The following is a 17,355-nucleotide window of genomic DNA, read 5'->3' as shown; positions in this document are numbered from 1 at the left end:
GGGGCCGAAGTGGGGCGGGGCCGAGGTGAGGCGGGGCCGAGGTGGGAGGGGGGGAAGCGGAAGAAACATCTCTGAGCCGGAGACGAGGCCGGAGGGATAGCGCCTGCGCAGTAGGACCCCATCGCGAGTCTCCAGGCAGAGGGAAACCTAGCAACAGTTAGGGGCCTGCGATCCTTTCCACAGAGAGAATCAGCCGTCCACTCCAGGGCTTCCCTTTGAGTGGGACCGCCCGGCGTCTCTTTAGTGACACTCCCCGGCACAGAGCCCGCCCACTGCACGCGCTGAACCTCCGCTTCCGCCTGGGTTTCCCAAAGAGCAAGATGGCGGAGGAGCCGGAGTCGGGGCTGCAGCTCCCTCCGTCTACTGTGGCTGATGGCGATGGCCCTACAGAGGTCTCCCCAGGAACAGTCACCCCGGAGCCCCCGTCTTCCGCTGCAGTCTCTCCCGGAACTGAGGAACCTGCCGGCGACTCCAAAAAGAAAAGTAATTTTGACATCAGTTTCTTATGTGGGAGGAGACGAAATGTTTAGACGTCATCCGGACAGGGTTTGCGGCTTATTAAGAAGGCAAAATTGGGGGTGTCGGGGTGGGGTGGGGGGCACGGGTGTTGGTGCCCCCCGGTAAAGCGCACATATCACCATGAGTAAAGACTCGGGTTCGAGCCCTAGCTCCCTACTTGCAGGGGGGCGGGGGCGGGGGAGCAGGTCTGCGGGGGTCTGTCTTTTACTCCCCTTCTCTGTCTCCTCCTCTCCTCTTAATTTCTATTTGTCTTATCAAGAATAATTAAAAGGAAAAAAAAATGGCTGCCAGCAGCTGAGGCTTCGTCGTGCCGGCGGCTCCGAGCCCCAAGGCGATCCATGGTGGCAATTAAAAAAAAAAAAAAAAGCAAAATTTTAACTGCAGACCCGTCCCAGGCGTTGTTTGGGGAAAGGTCAAGAGATGAGAAAAATGATTCTTGAGTTTTGCAAGAGACCGAAAGCTCAGGAAAGCCTGGTCTGGACGCACCTGCGCTGCGCAGTGGCCGGCGTGGGTCCCTGGCATGTCGGTCAGTCGGTGAAGCGATTTTCATCAAGTCCGAGTTCGCTTATGTTCACATCGGATGGTTCGGATTTGATGAATTTCTAGGACGTCCTGGGGCTGCCCGGGTGCTTGGCTCACTGTTGTCTCCTGTAATTCGTCCAGGCTACGAGCTCTTTAAACGTAGATGCTCAGGGAGATAGATCTCCATAGCTCCATGGAGTTCTTTCTTCATTCCAGAGCTCGCTCGCTCCCTCGCGCTCTGTCTGTCGGTCGCTCGGTTGTTGTTTACATTGTGCATTGGTTGGCTTTCTGTTCACTATCATAAAGAAAGTTCCGGGACGGGGGTAGATACAGCATAATGGTTATGCAAAGAGACTGTCTTGCCTGAGGCTCCAAAGTCGCAGGATCAGTCTTCTGCACCACCATAAGCCAGAGCTGAGCAGTGCTCTGGTAAAAAAAAAAATAAATAAATAAGAAAGTCTTAAGTGGTCAGGGATTTTTTTTTTTCAATCTGTCCTACAGGGAGCTAATTCTTTGATTAACGATTTAACGTCAAAGGGGGTGGTCATTTTGAAGTCTAAATTCCATGCCTTCTAACTAGCTAGCTGTAGTTTTTACCAGTCCACTGTGAATTCCCTCCTTGATCCAAAAATGCTGATTGTGCCCAGGATGGAGAATGTTAAGGGAAAACGAAATGGCAAAGGTTTCTTTCTTTCATCGTTTGTGGAGTTTCTGTAAGAGGGTTATTGCTGGGGCTGGGTGCCTGCGCTATGAATCCACTGCTCCTGCAGGCCATTTTATTCCCATTTTTGTTGCCCTTGTTAATGTTATTGTTGCCATTGCTGTTGTATAGGACAGAGAGAAGTCGAGAGAGAGGAGGGGAAGACAGGGGCCGAGAAAGATAGACACATGCAGACCTGCTTCACCGCTTGTGAAGCGACCCCCCCCTGCAGGTGGGGAGCCGGGGGCTCGAACCGGGACCCTTAACGCAGGGCTTTGAACTTGGCGCCATGTGTGGCTAACCCTCTGCGTTACCTCCTGGCCCCCAGTAGTTGTCTTTAAACTGTCAGCCCTTTGATTGTGAATTAGCCATTGTAAAACAGAGATACTGCTTTTTTTTTTTTTTCTTTTCTTTGTCTTTCATTTTTCCCCAGGGTTATCACCAGGGCTGGGTGCTGCACTACAAATCCACTGCTCCTGGAAGCCATTTTTTCACTTTTGTTGCCCTTGTCGTTTATCATTGCTGTTATTGTTGTTGGATAGAATAGAGAGAAATGGAGAGAGGAGGGGAAGACAAAGAGGGGGAGAGAAAGACAGACACTTGCTGACCTGTTTCACTGCCTGTGAAGCGACCTCCCTGCAGGTGGGGAGTCGGGGGCTCGAACCCAGATCCTTAACATGGCCTTGCGCTTGGCACCACATGCACTTAACCCGCTGCGTGGACCATCGCCAGGAGCCCAAAACACAGATTTTTCTAAGGTTATTTGTCCGAGCGCACTCTGGGGAGTGCAAGTCAACATTTAAAATGGGTTTGAGGATCTTGGCTCTGCCCCTCAGGCATATTTTCACCTTCTAACATCATAAAGTGCATGAAGGGCTTGTCTTGTGAAAGTGATCTCACCCACAGCGTTTGATGGATCATCACTGTCTGCCACACCTCAGTGGAGAGTAATTGTCTCTCCCTCCCCATAATTTGCTCGTTTTAAATTAGAACGTCTACATTTGGGAAAAACATCGTCTGTCATTTCCACATGCATTCCTGTTAATATAGAAGCCTGTGATTTTTTCTATCAATAGCTTCTAGGTTCTAAAGATGAATTTTCAGGAGTTTGAAGATCTTCTTTTCACATTTTTCTTCCCATTTACTATAACAAACTAGAGCAGACTTTGAAAGGTTCAGTGTAGTGTGGCTTGGCGTGGTTTGTTGGTGAAACGGACCGACGTGGTGTCTCAACTGGCAAATTGCCAGACTCCTACCAGCCACCCATTCTCTCCCCAGGCTCCTCTCTGTCCACGAGCCACACGTTTTTGCACTCACTGGTGATATGGTGGGTTCCCGAAGTTGTTCTGCCCTGTCCTGCTGCAGTCCCAGGCGGTCTCCGTTGGCATTCCTAGTTGACCTGGGAGAGGAGAGGAGAGAAAGACAGCTGTTGCTGCTCTGGCTTGGCGTGGTTTGTTTAAGCTCCTAATCTTAGTGAAAAGCTTGACCCTGGAGGGAGTTCTGTAGAATATGCCAAAAAAAGGCTCTGGGATTTGGGCAGTAGCGCAGTGGGTTAAGCGCAGGTGGCTCAAAGCACAAGGACCGGCATAAGGATCCCTGTTGGAGCCCCCAGCTCCCCACCTGCAGGGGGTTCACTTCAGACAGTGAAGCAGGTCTGCAGGTATCTCTCTTTCTCTCCCCCTCTCTGTCTTCCCCTCCTCTCTCCATTTCTCTCTGTCCTATATAACAACATCAATAACAACAACAATAAAAAAGGGCAACAAAAAAGAAAATAAATAAAAAATTTAAAAAAAAGGTTCACAATTTCTTGGGGGTGTGTGCACACATATATAATATGTATTAAAATCAGGTTTTCTTTTTTTGGGGGGTTGCTTCATTTAAGTTTGTGTATGGAGTACAAAATTTAATTTCCAGGAGTCGGGAAATAGCACAGTGGGTTAAGTGCAGGTGGTGCGAAGCCCAAAGACTGGTGTAAGGATCCCGGTTCGAGCCCCCCCCCCCCCCATAGGGGATTCGCTTCACAGGCGGTGAAGCAGGTCTGCAGGTGTCTATCTTTCTCTTCCCCTCCTCTCTCCATTTCTCTCTGTCCTATCCAACAACAACAATAATAATTACAAGAACAATAAAAACAACAAGGGCAACAAAAGGGAATGAATAAATATTTTTGAAAAATTTAGTTTCCAGCTGTTCAGATTTTTTACCCTTGGAATTCTTAATCCTTTTTTGGTGAATCTCCTCTGATTAACTCTTTTTTTTTTTTTAACCAGAGCACCACTGCTCTGGTTTATGGTGATGCAGGGGATTGAACCTGGGAGCTTGCAGCCTCAAGCATGAGTGTCTCTTTGCATACTATACTATCTACCCCCGCCCCCAGGAAAATTTTTTTTAAGCATACTTATTCTCAGGCCCTACTTCCAAGAGATTCTTTTTAATTGGTGTGGACTCCTGTATTCTTGTCCACGTTCCCCAGGTTGATTCTGATGTATAGCCAGGGTTAAAAACTAAAAGCAAGTCACCTTTAGAATTACAAAGAGGAGTACATCTATAATTGCAATTCTCTTCCTTGAGTAGCATACTTAATACAATTTTCTGGGAGCCGGGCGGTAGCAGAGCAGGCTAAGCGCACATGTGAAGTGCAAGGACCAGAGTAAGGATCCAGGTTCGAGCCCCCAGCTCCCCACCTGCAGGTAGGTCGCTTCACAGGCAGTGAAGCAGGTCTGCAGGTGTCTCTCTGTCTTTCCCTCCTCTCTCCATTTCTCTCTGTCCTATCCAACAACGATGACAACAAGAAGAACTCCAGTAGTAAAACAACAAGGGCAACAAAAGGGAATAAATAAATATTTAAAAAGAAAATTCCGCTTCACTTTCTTGCAATGCCCAGTTCTAGATGAGTTACTGATAGCTGCAGAGGACGGAAGGAAAAAACCCAGGGGAGAGATGTGGAAAACGAGTTAAACCCAAACCGCTTTAGTTTTCTCCACTTCATTCCAAGTTCCTAGGTAACTGAAAACAGAATTACAAAAGAAGGAAGATAAACTGTTTGTAGCTGATGTTTTAGTTGCCTTCACTTGTGGATTAAACGGACTTGTTTGTTGGGTCCCCACTTCCCCATTTTTAATACCTGTGAGTGGGACGAGAAGGTTGCAATGGCTTAGTGTCAACTTTCGGAGGCAGCAGTACACCCTGTTCAGTGTTATTTTGGATTGTTGAAGTCTGGTTTTTAGTTTTGGGTTTTTTAAATTAATATACGGTGGCCATATTAATATTTCATTTATTGTTTCAGAATGGGAGCAGTGCGCAGTTCTAGCAGAGGTGGTGCCTGGTATTGAACCCAGGACCTTGGAATCTCAGGCTGAAAGTATTTTGCATAATCATTATGCTATTTCCGCTGCTATTTTTGTTTTTAAGTAAAATAACTTAAATGGATTTGAATGTGATTTTGGTTTGTTGGAACATTGAAACCTCATGATTTTTTTTCTGTCTGAAAAGTGGGTTTGTTTGTATTTTTAAAAATAGTTGTTACTGTTTTCCTTTAAAAAATTTTGGGGCCAGGTAGTAGCGCAGCGGGTTAAGCGCACATGGCGCAAAGCTCAAGGACCGACATAAAGATTCCGTTCGAGGCCGGGGATCCCCCACTTGCAGGGCTGTTGTTTTCGCCGGGCTGACTTAATGGGCGGGTAACAGACGACCAGGGACTCATGGTTGAGCTGTACGCAGTATCTCTTTATTCATGCAGGACGCAGCGCAATCTATACCAAGCTAGGCGAAACTAAAAACTACAAACAATCTTGTCCTTATAAATATACTAGCCCAGTAGGGTGGGAACAGGATTCGACACAGAGAGGGTGGAGAGAAAAGTGACTAGTGAAAATCAGGGTATGACAAGGAGAGGGGGCGGAGCAGGTGAGAATTCTACCACTGAACCACCAATGCCCTGGAGGGAGGGTGGTGCTTGTTAACAGTGGTTATCTAAATAGAATACAGTGGTTATGTAAATAGAATAGTGTTAAGCAGGGGGGATTAAACTAATGAAACAGAAGGGGTTTTTAGAAGCATACCAACACAGGGGGACGTCACTTCGCAGGCAGTGAAGCAGGTCTGCAGGTGTCTGTCTTTCTCTCCCCCTCTGCTCTTCCCCTCCTCTCTCAACTTCTCTGTCCTATATACCAACAGCAATGGCAACAGTAACGTTAACAAGGGCAACAAAAATGGGGAAAAAATGGCCTCCAGGAACAGTGGATTCATAATGCAGACACCTAGCCCCAGCAAAAAACCTTGGAGGCAAAAAAAAAAAAAATGTAGTAGAAAGGCAAGAGATAACTCAGTGAGTGGAGCATGTCCCTTGAGGGACAAGACCCTGGGCTTGAAAGCCAGTATCCCATGGGAGCACTGTGGACAGTACCAGAGAACTCCTTGGCTACGGGGCTGTGCTTCTGTCTCTCCCTTCTCTCGGGATATAGATTTAAAAATCAGGCTTATTATTGGGCTTGTGAAGTAGCTCACTGAGACAGTTCACTGCTTTGCCATGTGCTTAACTCAGGCTCCAGCCCAGCCCCCACTGCATGGAAGGAAGCTTAAGTAGATGTATTTAATGGCCATTTGATAATTGTAAGGTTCCACAAGTATGAGCTATGAACTGACATGATTCTAGACTCTTTATATGTATTGACAAATTTAATCCCCCTGACAATCTTACAAGTAGGTGCTTTTATTCTCAGACTACAAATTGAGAGGAGCTGAGAGCTGGTTTGCCCCTTGTACCATGTACAAGACCTCAAGAACCCAGGGGCTGGGCAGTGGTCCATGTGGGAACCTGTACCTTATCAGGCACTAGCAGCCAGGGGTTACAGCGCCAGGGGGCAAACTCCACAAGTGGCATAGCAGTGATACAAGTGTCTCTCTTTCTCTCTCTCCCTAGCCCCTCAGTTTATCTGTCCTGTCTAATAAAATAATAAATGAATATTAAACACACACGCGCACGCACGCAGGCGCACTTGCGTGCACGTCATGTTCGAGCCTCAGGACCACATGAGAATACTGTGGTTCCAAGGGAAATTCCATGGATAGTAGAGTGGTGTTGCTATGGTGTCTCTTCTTTCTGTGTCTCTTTCTCAGCGTATGTGAAATAAAAAGAAGGAAAAAATTGGACTGCGAGTAGTGCCATGACACATGTGCAAAGCTCTGCGCTATTCCCCCCCATCTCTCTCTCTCTCTCTCTCTCTCTCACACACACACACACACACACACACACACACACACACACACACACACTCAGTTACAAATGAGAAATTGGCACAGAGAGATTTAAAGATTTATCCAGGTCTATCCCGCACAAGTAGTTTATGGGATTTTGAACCCAGGGAGGTGTGTCTGTTTATGACATAGAAATCCCTTTGGGAGTATATATTTTGGTTGGTTGGTTGGTTTTACCATGTTTTTCCTATAAAAAGTAAACAGGTGAAATCCTAAGTGAATCTTACATGTCTTATAGTTTCTCAAACTGGATTCTTAAAAGTATCATTGAGCCAGAGGTCTTCATTAAATATTTCAGTATGTATTGCTGTCTTGTTCTCCAGAAAGGGCATACCCTTTTCTATTTTCAACAGTAGCATTCTACTGCATGGCTATTATTCTAGTTTTATTAGTTTGGTAAATGAAAGGACCGTGATGTTATGTTTATATATTTTTTCATATCTTTATTGGTCATTAATATTGCTTTGCCTTTGGAATGGCTGTTATATTAAAGATTAGGGTTAAAACACATACACACAACATGCCTAGAGAAAGAACACAGAAGTTTGTTCAACAGACTTTCATACCTGAGGCACTAGAAGGCCCATATTCAATCCCGGGACCACTGTAAACCAGAGCTGACTAGTGCTCAGGTTTTAAAAAGAGAACACACACACACACTGCACACACGGCAGCACCATTGGTAGTGCAATGAACTTTAATTAATGCCTGAGGCCCCAGATGTCTCAGGTCCAGTTTGTCATAGCACAGTCTCTTTATATGTTTCAGTGCAATTGAATTTTTTTTTGTCTCTGTCTTACAGTTGACATCCTGCTAAAGGCTGTGGGAGACACTCCCATAATGAAAACAAAGAAGTGGGCTGTAGAGCGGACCCGAACTATCCAAGGACTCATTGACTTCATCAAAAAATTCCTTAAACTTGTGGCCTCGGAGCAGTTGGTATGGCAGCAGTGGTAATCATTTCCCTACAAAAGCCCAGAGTAGTTCCCAGGCAGCCGTAGATAACTGTTGTCCATAGATCTGCACATGGACCCACATAATACTTACCTCACTGATTTCCTTTTCTGGTTATTCTTGGCATAATTCCTGTAATGTATTCAAGTGTTCTTTGGGGATCTTTAACATGGGATGAACTGCAGGTTTGCTTTTATAATGTGATCCAATTTATTTATTAATTTATTTACTTTACACCTACTGTCTTGGTGGTTTACTTCAAAAAGTCACCAGGTGCTTATGCTGAAAGATCTCTCAAGGAGTATGAGTGCAGAGGAATTGTAAGTTCTGAAATTTACTTTTGATAACATTGCTTCCTTGCTTTCCAGCAGTACATACCTTGTGGAAGAATTAAAAGACGTATTTCGCAGTATAGTACATGCGTAGCCTGTCCTGGTGACAGTTGTAAGGATGGCTATCTTACCTGCCACTGGTTTTGTAACTTGGTATTTGACGATGTGAATGTGTCTATGTGTATCTGACATATTGTCTGCTACGTCAATATAACAGACACCTCAACCTGCAGGTCGTACGTTTGAGTGGGTTGGTAGTTGAAGGATCACTAATTTTCTAAAGATGTAAGAATGTGTTTAAGTACTGGAAAGGAATAATTCTAAACTATTTTGGGTAAAAAACTGATTAAAGAAGGGTTTGGGGTTTGATAAAGAAAAAGCTATCTGTGATTCTCATGAAAGAGCTAGAAGTACAGAAAGGGCGGAGGGTAGATAGCATAATGGTTATGCAAACACTCTCATGCCTGAGGCTCCAAAGTCCCAGGTTCAATTCCCTGCACCACCATAAGCCAGAGCTGAACAGTGCTCTGGTTAAAAAATAAAATAAAAAATAAGAATAATTAAAAAAAAGAAGTACAGAAAGGTCAATCACTAAAAGTTATCTGAGTTATGGCTATTATAGAGCCCCCCAAGAAAGTTGAGGGAAATTTGAATATTTGTGGTGGTGGTGGTAGTGGGGAATATGACATAATCTGGTAATTAAGAATGGAGAATCTAGGTTTGGGGAAAAAACATAAAAAATTTTCATGCCTGAGACTCTTGAGGTCTGAGGTTCAATCCCCAGCATCACTGTCAGCCAGAGCTGAGCAGTACTCTGGACAGCCCCCCCCTCCCCCCCCCCCCGTCTCTCCCACTCACTATCTATCTCTCACTCATGTGTGTGTGTGTGTGTGTGTGTGTTTGTGTCATTAAATAAATTAAAAATATATTGAGAGTCGGACATAGTGAGTTAAGCGCACATGGCGCAAAGCGCAAGAACCAGAGTAAGGATCCCGATTCGAGTCCTGGGTTCCCCACCTGTAGGGGGGGTTGCTTCACAGGCGGTGAAGTAGGTCAGCAGGTGTCTTATCTTTTTCTCCCCCCTGTCTTTACCTCCTCTCTCCATTTCTCTCTGTCCTATCCAGCAACCACGACATCAATTACAACAATAAAAAAAGGACATGGGCAACAAAAGGGAGTAAATAAATATTTTAAAAAATATTAAAAGAATCCTCTTCATTAGCAAGTGGTTGCAGTATATCTGCCCTAAGGAGTATTGGTAACCTGGAGCAGTTGTGCTCCTGAGAGGCCTCAGAACAACCTTAGTAGGGCTGTCTTCAAGAAAAGGCCCCACTCTCACAAACTTCGAGAAGGGAGACAAAATTGAGCAGGTTAGGAACGTAAGAGAGGAAGGAGAGAGACCAGATCACATTGGAGGCAGCCTGCCACGCAGGAAAGTTCAGAAAGCAGACTCCCAAATCGTTGAGCACCAAACAGCAAACCAAAAGAGGGCGCTCTGGAGCTAGACAGCCTACACTAGCCCATGTCACTGTTAAAATTATAGCAAACAACAAAAGTAGTGTCAAAGCCAAATCCCTACAGTATAATTGAGAAAGAGAACAGAATAACGTGAACATATGTAAAGAAACCACACCCCAGAATGTCTCTGCAGAACAGGTCAGTAACTCCCTGGGCCAGCAAAAGAACTCATTTGGATAGTGTACTGTTTTGCCATGTGTGCCCAGTCTCTGTCACAGTGAGGAAAGCCTCGGTGCTGTGATTTCTTTCCTTCTCTGTCTTTCTCAGTCTCTGTCTGAAATAGTCCGCCTGGAGCAGCAAAGTCCCAGAGATGACAAAAATAAATACTAGCTAACTGTAACTTACTCCAAAGCAAGCTAATACTAGATAACTAACTTCCTTTAAAACAAGCTAAAAGACATTTCAAAAAATATATATATATATCAGCATTTAGTAAAAACTCAAAGTGGCAGAGTGGACGTGAGGGCAGTCTGGCTGCAACATCTGCCACCTCATTGCTCGCCAGGATTGATGCGGTTGATCTGGCTGGCTAATCCGGTGCCCCCTTCCTCACTGCTCCATGTGCAGCCCTCCCAAAGTTGTGCGCTCAGTCGAAGAGGACGGCTTTCCTCAGATAGAGATGGACTGGTCTCCGGTTGAGGGTATCGGAGTAGCTGCGCTCACCTGCTAGAACCTCCAAACAAGCTCTCAAAGTGGCAGAGCTCATACAAAGTTGGTTCTTGGGCAAAGGTACAAAACATAATAATTATGCAAAGAGACTTTGATGCCTGTGGCTCCAAAGTCCCAGAATCAGCCCCCTGTACCACCGTAAGCTAGATCTGAGCAGTACTCTGGTTAATAAAAGGAAAAAGAAAAATGGTTCTTCTGTGCCTATGTACCAACAACTGTCCTGTAAACCATTAACCACCCCCCCCAAGATGATTTTTTTTTTAAAAGGAAGGCATTTCAGAAAGGTAAACGAAGTATAAAAGCAAACAGTCGGTCTAGCTTTGTGGGCGGGAGTCAGACGACCAGGGACTCATGGCTGAGCTGTATCTCTTTATTCATGCAGAATGCAGCACAATCTAAGCCAAGCTAAGCTAAAACTAACAATCCTGTCCTTATATATACTTGCCAAGTAGGGTGTAAACAGGATGTGACGTAGAGAGGGTGGAGCAAAAAGTGACTGGTGAAAATCAGGGTGTGACAAGGAGAGGGGGCGGAGCAGGTGAGAATCCTACCACAGAACCACCAATGCCCTGGAGGGAGGGTGGTGCTTAGTTAACAGTGGTTTATGTAAATAGACCGCAGCTCTAAGCGAGATCAAACCAATGCCATGCAGGCATGCCTGTGCTTAGTTAACAGTGGTTATGTAAACAGAATACAGTCTTAAGCAGGGGGGATTAAACCAAATAGAAGGGGTTTTTAGAAGCAGAATTAGAAGCATACCAACAACAGATAATGTCTTAAAAATTCAAAGGGGGCTAAGGAGATGATATAATGCTTATGTAAAATGACTCTCATGCCTGGGGCTCCAAAGTCCCAGGCTCAATCCACCATAAAACAGAGCTGAGCGGTGCTGTGGTATAAAATAATAATAAAATGATTTTAAAAATCAAAGTAAAAACTGTTTAGAAAGTCTTGTGGGGAAAAGTGATGTTTAATGTGAACAAAGGAGAGTAAACATGGAAAACTAAAAGGAACAAAAGACACCCAAGACTGTAATTCCACGAAAGTTTCTTAAAAATGAAAAGGGATTTAAAAGGGTCTGTGTTAAAGTATACCAACTACCTAAGAATATGAACCTAAATAGTGAGCCCTGAGACATATCCTGGTAAAAATTAATAGACTTGAAAAAACTATTTGGACATATATAATGGGGAAAAAAAGAGGACATGACTCAGAAATTAGATCATCTTCAGACTTTGAAACCAGGCAGCAAAGATACCAGGAAAAACTCTGAGATAAAGGTTTTATATACAACAAAACTGATTCTAGGACGCAAACTAGCATCAGTGCACAAGAATTCTTGACTGTTGCCATGAACCCTTTCTGAGGAATCTGTACAAGAGGCTTCTGAAGAACTAAGCTGCTAGATAGATAGATAGATAGATAGATAGATGATAGATAGATAGATGGATAGATAGAGGGAGAGAAGTCAGCATCAAAACTGACCATTTGAAAACTAGAGTATATTCTTTCATTTTATCTTTCCCAGTTCTATCACTTAGCAAGAGACGGCAGCTTGAAACTATTCCCATGGGATTTTCAACTATCGGAGCTGTTTTTAATTACAGTCACTTTCAGTTGCTAACTCCCATTGCAAAATCACATTGAATTTCTGTAGGTATCTACTGTTTTCTCCAAATACACTGAGTCTTATTTTTATCCCTTTTATTCCTGCATAGCTCTAGTTACTATCAGACTATCTCAAATGTGTTTTTTGCCATCTTTGGGGCTTTACTGCTCTGGGCCAACTTTTTCAGATAGAGGCAGGGCGAAGGGGAAGAACATTAGGGCACTGCAGCTCTCCCCCCCCCACCATGGTGGCGCTGGCCATGTGCATGGCAAAGCAGTGGGCACCTTCCCAGGTGAGCTCTCTTGTCAGCCTGCAATTATTATCTCTAAGGGTGTAATTTCTTGAGTAAACTTTCAGAAGCTTCTCAGTCATACGAAGTTGGAAGCCACTCTTCTGGTAACAAAATAATGTTATCTTTATTCCTCCAGAGGAACATGGGATCTTCGTAAAGATCTTATTAATGGACTCATATAAAGGAATTAGGAGCTAAGGGAGCCTGCTTAAAAAAAAAAAAAAGATTAGGGAGTCAGGCGTTAGCAGGTTAAGCGCAGGTGGCACAAAGTGCAAGGACAGGCGTAAGGATCCCGGTTCGAGCCCCCGGCTCCCCACCACCTGCAGGGAAGTCACTTCCCAGGTGGTGAAGCGCGTCTGCAGGCGTCTATCCCATTTTCTGTCTTCCCCTCCTGTCTCCATTTCTCTCTGCTATCCAACAATGATAACGGTAATAACTACAGCAATAAAACAAAGGCAACATAAGGGAATAAATAAATATTTTTTTTAAAAAGATTTATTTAATGACAGACAGACATACCGGAGCACTGCTCACCTCTGACTTAAGGCGGTACCAGTAAGTGAACCTGAGATCCTGGGGTCTCAGGCATACTAACTCTGTGCCCCCAGCCCAGGAGCTTTCGTTTTGAAGGCAAAGAGTTTGGTGGATGTAACCAACTGGTGGGACCCAGAAACTAAATATTACCAGGGTGCATTTCAAGGTAAATCACCATATATATTTTTCTTCTTTCTTTCAGTTTATTTATGTTAATCAGTCCTTTGCCCCTTCCCCAGATCAAGAAGTTGGGACCCTCTATGAGGTAAAACATTGCTGTTTTTTTCTTAATGGAATATGCATAGCTGTGTGTGTTGTGATTACTAATTGACAGTATTTTAAGAACAACTGCAGTATTCTTAATTGTCAGGAAAGAAGATACCACTGTCTTTTTTTTCTCTATTGTATCTTTTTTTAAAAATCTTTTTACATTTATTTATTTATTCTCCATTTTGCTGCCCTTGGTATTTATTGTTGTTGTAGTTACTATTGTTGTTGATACTGATGTCGTTGTTGTTGGATAGGACAGAGAGAAATGGAGAGAGGAGGGGAAGACAGAGAGGGGGAGAGAAAGACAGACACCTGCAGACCTGCTTCACCTCCTGTGAAGCGACTCCCCTATAGGTGGGGAGCCGGGGGCTCGAACCAGGATCATTATGCCGGTCCTTGCACTTTGCGCCATGTGCGCTTAACCCGCTGCGCTACCGCCCAACTCCCTGTTGTATCTTTTAACATCCTGAAAAAGGATGGATCTCCGTAAAGTGTACACTGACTGAAGAATCAGTAATACAGACAGTGGTCCAGGAGGTGGATAAAGCATTAAACTCTCAAGCATGAGGTCATGTGTTCAGCACATGGACCAGAGTGAAGTCTGGATCTTTCTGTCCTCCTGTCTTTCTCATCTGTAAATAAAAAACCTTAAATAATAATAATAATAATAATACAAATAGCAGTTGACCCAGAAAGTAAGGTTGGGGCCAGGTGACAGTGCACTGGGTTATGGACAAAGTGCAGTGACGCGCGCAAGGTTCGAGCCCCCGGCTCCCCCCCTGCAGGTGGGTCGCTTCACCATAGGTGAAGCAGGTCTGCAGGTGTCTTTCTCTCCTCCTCTCTACCTTCTTCTCCCCTCTCAGTTTCTCTGTCCTATCAATAAAATGGGGAAAGAAAAAAAAAAAAAAAGGCTGCCAGGAGCAGCGGATTCGTAGTGCCTGCAACTGAGTACCAGTGATAACCCTGGAGGCAAAAAAAGAGAGACAAAGTAAGGCTACATAGGAATGGCTTTACTTAACAACATCCATAGAGTTCCATGGAAATGGTAGAGTATACACCTAACACCACTATTAGAAAACAGTCCAGGGAGTCGGGTGGTAGCGCAGCGGGTTAAGCGCAAGTTGTGCAAAGCACAGGGACCGACATAAGGGTCCCGGCTTGAGCCCCTCCTCCCCCCCCCCCCCCCCGCTTCCCACCTGCAGGGGAGTCGCTTCATAGGCGGTGAAGTAGGTCTGCAGGTGTCTATCTTTCTCTCCCCCTGTCTTCAACTCCTCTCTCCCGTTTCTCTCTTTTCTATCCAACAATGACGGCATCAACAACAATAAGAACTACAACAACAATTAAAAAACAAGGGCAACAAAAGGAAAAATAAATAAATAAAATAAAAAAGAAAACCGTCCAAACCTTAGAGATACAGAGAAGGGACACGGTCAATAGATAAGCCCATCCACACCGAAGACACTAAAATCGCAGGCTTTCATATAAACACTTCGGGTTATTGGTCAGTAGCCAGTAACGGAGCATCTGGAGAGATAGCCTTACTCATCGATCACTACATACATGTGTGAAGATCACTGAGGATCAGCAAGACTTTTGTCCTTAAGAGAAGTTGAGTTTATTTCTCTCTCTCTTTTTTTTTTGTAGTGCTTTGGCAGTGATGGTAAACTGGTCCTACATTACTGTAAATCTCAAGCATGGGGCTGAACTTTGCAGTAAAAGATCTTGATAACATGAAGCTTCACAAAAGAAACAACTCCAAAATGTTTTGATACTTGTGACAAGAGACTGGAGGATCTGATTGACTCAGCATGTATCAGCTGTGACCATGTTTGTGCATAGGAATCCGTGGAGTGGCCCAACTCACAAAATGTGAATTGCATTACTACAAAAATCATCGTGGGTGACTGGCACGAAGGGATACTCGTTACTACAGCGGCTACTCTGGGTCTCTCTCCAATATATTCGAGAAAAAGGCCAGTAGAGCACTTTGACCATTTTCAGAATGATTGGAGTTGCTTACCAATAGAACAAGTGCTCTGCTGATTTCTCTATTGTAAAAATCAATTTACTGAAAGGATGTCTTTGTGTTTTCTGTTGGAGAAGTCAAATCGAGGTATGGTGGGGCATGCCTTTTAATTTCTCTCCATTTACATCTGTATCTATATACTGTGTTAGGAAGTAAATCTCATCCACCTGTTTGCTGTTAGACCATACATAGTCCAGCAGAGGGCAGCCTGGCTCGCAGAAGTTAACTGACCCGCCAGATGATAATTGAGGGGAAAGTTGTTCCTGTTAGTATCTCGCAGATGTCAAACCAAAAGGTCGGGTTTGTGGTAATGCCAGAAGTCTGCTTTAGAGGAGACTGCATGGTTTAAGCTTGCTTTTTTTTTTTTTAACAGAAGGAATTCTGATGGTTGTGACTGGCATTCTTCCTTTTATAGTTATAGTGCCCAGTACACTTGATAAGTAAACTTGACAGCACTTCTGTGTTTATTTGGTTTTGTTGTTTTCTTGAGACATTTATTTCAAGAGGCAGGTGAGAGGAGAGCACTTTACTGTATGCAGTGCCAAGGATTGAGCTCAGGACCCCATGTTTGCAAGTCTAGAGTTCTACCACTGTTGTCACCTCCTAGGCCACACCTTTGAGTTTTTCATTATAGCATTTTCTAACTGGAAATGCTTTCAAGTGAGTAATTGGAAACTTCAGATCAGTATTATGCATATCTCATGTCATGGCTAAAAGTACAGTTTTCACTGATGCTGTCAGATGTAATTGAAATGAGATTCTCCCCCCCTCCCTGTATTGTACTTATAATACAGCATTGAAAGCATTCTGGTAAGAACAGAATGTCCCAAAAGGATGTAAGGTATATAATAAGAATTCTGAGTATTGATTTCTAAGGTAATGAGAATGTAATTTTTGTGAAAAAACTGTGGAGTACATGCCATTTTATGTTCCTTAAACCCCAAAATGGCTTTTATGTTTCCCGATCATCCATGAAGTGTTATTAAAAGATGCTAAGGGAAATTTCTGTTTACAAAGATAAAAATCACTATTCAGCTCACATATTTTATCCAAGGACAAGTTCTTAAAACCTTTGATGATCATTCATGTCTCTGTGTGATTAAATTAATACAGCTAGTATTAGCAGTGGGATAATCCAGGTTGAACTAGGTACATTTGCCTTCTAAAACTAGGTTAAAAAAAAACTTACATAAGTGCTAAGAGCTAGAAAGTACATTTTCAGGTAAATGCATTGGACTTGAGAAGATATGCTCTGGGGCTTAACTGTTTACTAGAGGGTATAAATACAGACAGAAATGTGTATTTAACAAATAAAGATGTTACTTTTACATCATGTTGCTAAGGATTCAGATGTCAGAATATTTACTAAAGCAACTACTTGAGTTTGAATTTGACATCAACTTCACTTTTACTGGTCTAAGATAATTGATTAAATTCAAGGGTAGATACATAAACACACATATACCACTGCTTGTTTTCTTCCACGATTACCCATAAGAACATCTAGGCCTCTACACTCTCATAGTCTTATTTACCAGATTCTCACAATCCTTTCAGAAAGAATCGATCATTCCATACTGAATTTGTAACTTTGACTTGTAAGTCTAATTCACATAAGTTATTGGGTGGCTAGACCCTAAGCATGATTCACAATATTTCTTGCAAGTATATGATTTAAACATAATTGAATTGAAGGAAGAAAAAAAACAAAAAGAAACAAAAACCCTGAAACTTCAGGTTACAATTTTTAGTTTTCTAAGTTTGTAAGAACATGTTAGTCATGCCATGCTTTGTCTCACTGTGCAAAGATTACACACAATATATATAGTAGTAAACTATTCTACTCCTATTGTTGAAGTTCATTCTGTAAGTCAAAGACTTCAAAATGATTTCCTCCTCCTATATTTAAGATAAGCTAAAAATGTTCATAACCAGGGCCAAGAGATGGCTCACCCAGTAGAGTGCACACATTGTCATGGTCAAGACTTTGGGTTTGAAAAAAAAAAAAAAGAGTTTGGGTTTGAGGCCCAAGCCATCACGTCAGTGCACCACAAGCAGTGACAGTGTTGTGGTGTCTCTCCTCTGTCCATATCTTTAAAAAAAAAAAAAATTGGTGGTGGAGGGGGAATTTTTATGATCTACTTTTGTTTAAGTACT

At 43.4% G+C, this 17,355-nt stretch overlaps 1 protein-coding gene across 3 annotated transcripts; it reads left to right on the top strand.

Moving 5' to 3' along the window:
* The first annotated feature begins 83 nt into the window (after positions 1–83).
* Positions 84–16,531, top strand: ATG12 (autophagy related 12). 3 transcript variants are annotated; one of them, XM_060177343.1, is made up of 4 exons: positions 84–483; positions 7,797–7,947; positions 13,105–13,167; positions 14,817–16,531. In XM_060177343.1, exons 1-4 carry the CDS (start codon positions 321–323, stop codon positions 14,896–14,898), a joined length of 459 nt encoding a protein of 152 aa, XP_060033326.1. In that variant the 5' UTR covers positions 84–320; the 3' UTR covers positions 14,899–16,531. The 3 variants fall into 3 exon arrangements, with proteins under 3 accessions (XP_060033326.1, XP_060033340.1, XP_007522029.1); XM_007521967.3 differs by having other exon boundaries at positions 89–483; positions 7,797–7,933; XM_060177357.1 differs by lacking the exon at positions 13,105–13,167 and having other exon boundaries at positions 86–483; positions 7,797–7,933.
* Positions 16,532–17,355: the final 824 nt, after the last annotated feature.

The sequence above is a fragment of the Erinaceus europaeus genome, chromosome 2 (assembly GCF_950295315.1).
Source record: "Erinaceus europaeus chromosome 2, mEriEur2.1, whole genome shotgun sequence".
Classification (NCBI taxonomy): domain Eukaryota; kingdom Metazoa; phylum Chordata; class Mammalia; order Eulipotyphla; family Erinaceidae; genus Erinaceus; species Erinaceus europaeus.
Note: the sequence above shows the minus strand (reverse complement) of the source record. Positions and strands in the feature narration are given on the sequence as shown.

Bases quoted from the DNA above. Each gene is read 5' to 3' on its own strand.
- ATG12 (XM_060177343.1), top strand. From the start codon at position 321: ATGGCGGAGGAGCCGGAGTCGGGGCTGCAGCTCCCTCCGTCTACTGTG. The intron at 7,948-13,104 runs GTAATCATTTCC...TCTTTCTTTCAG, and splicing joins CAGTTGGTATGGCAGCAGTG to TTTATTTATGTTAATCAGTC. The intron at 13,168-14,816 runs GTAAAACATTGC...TTTTTTTTGTAG, and splicing joins AAGTTGGGACCCTCTATGAG to TGCTTTGGCAGTGATGGTAA.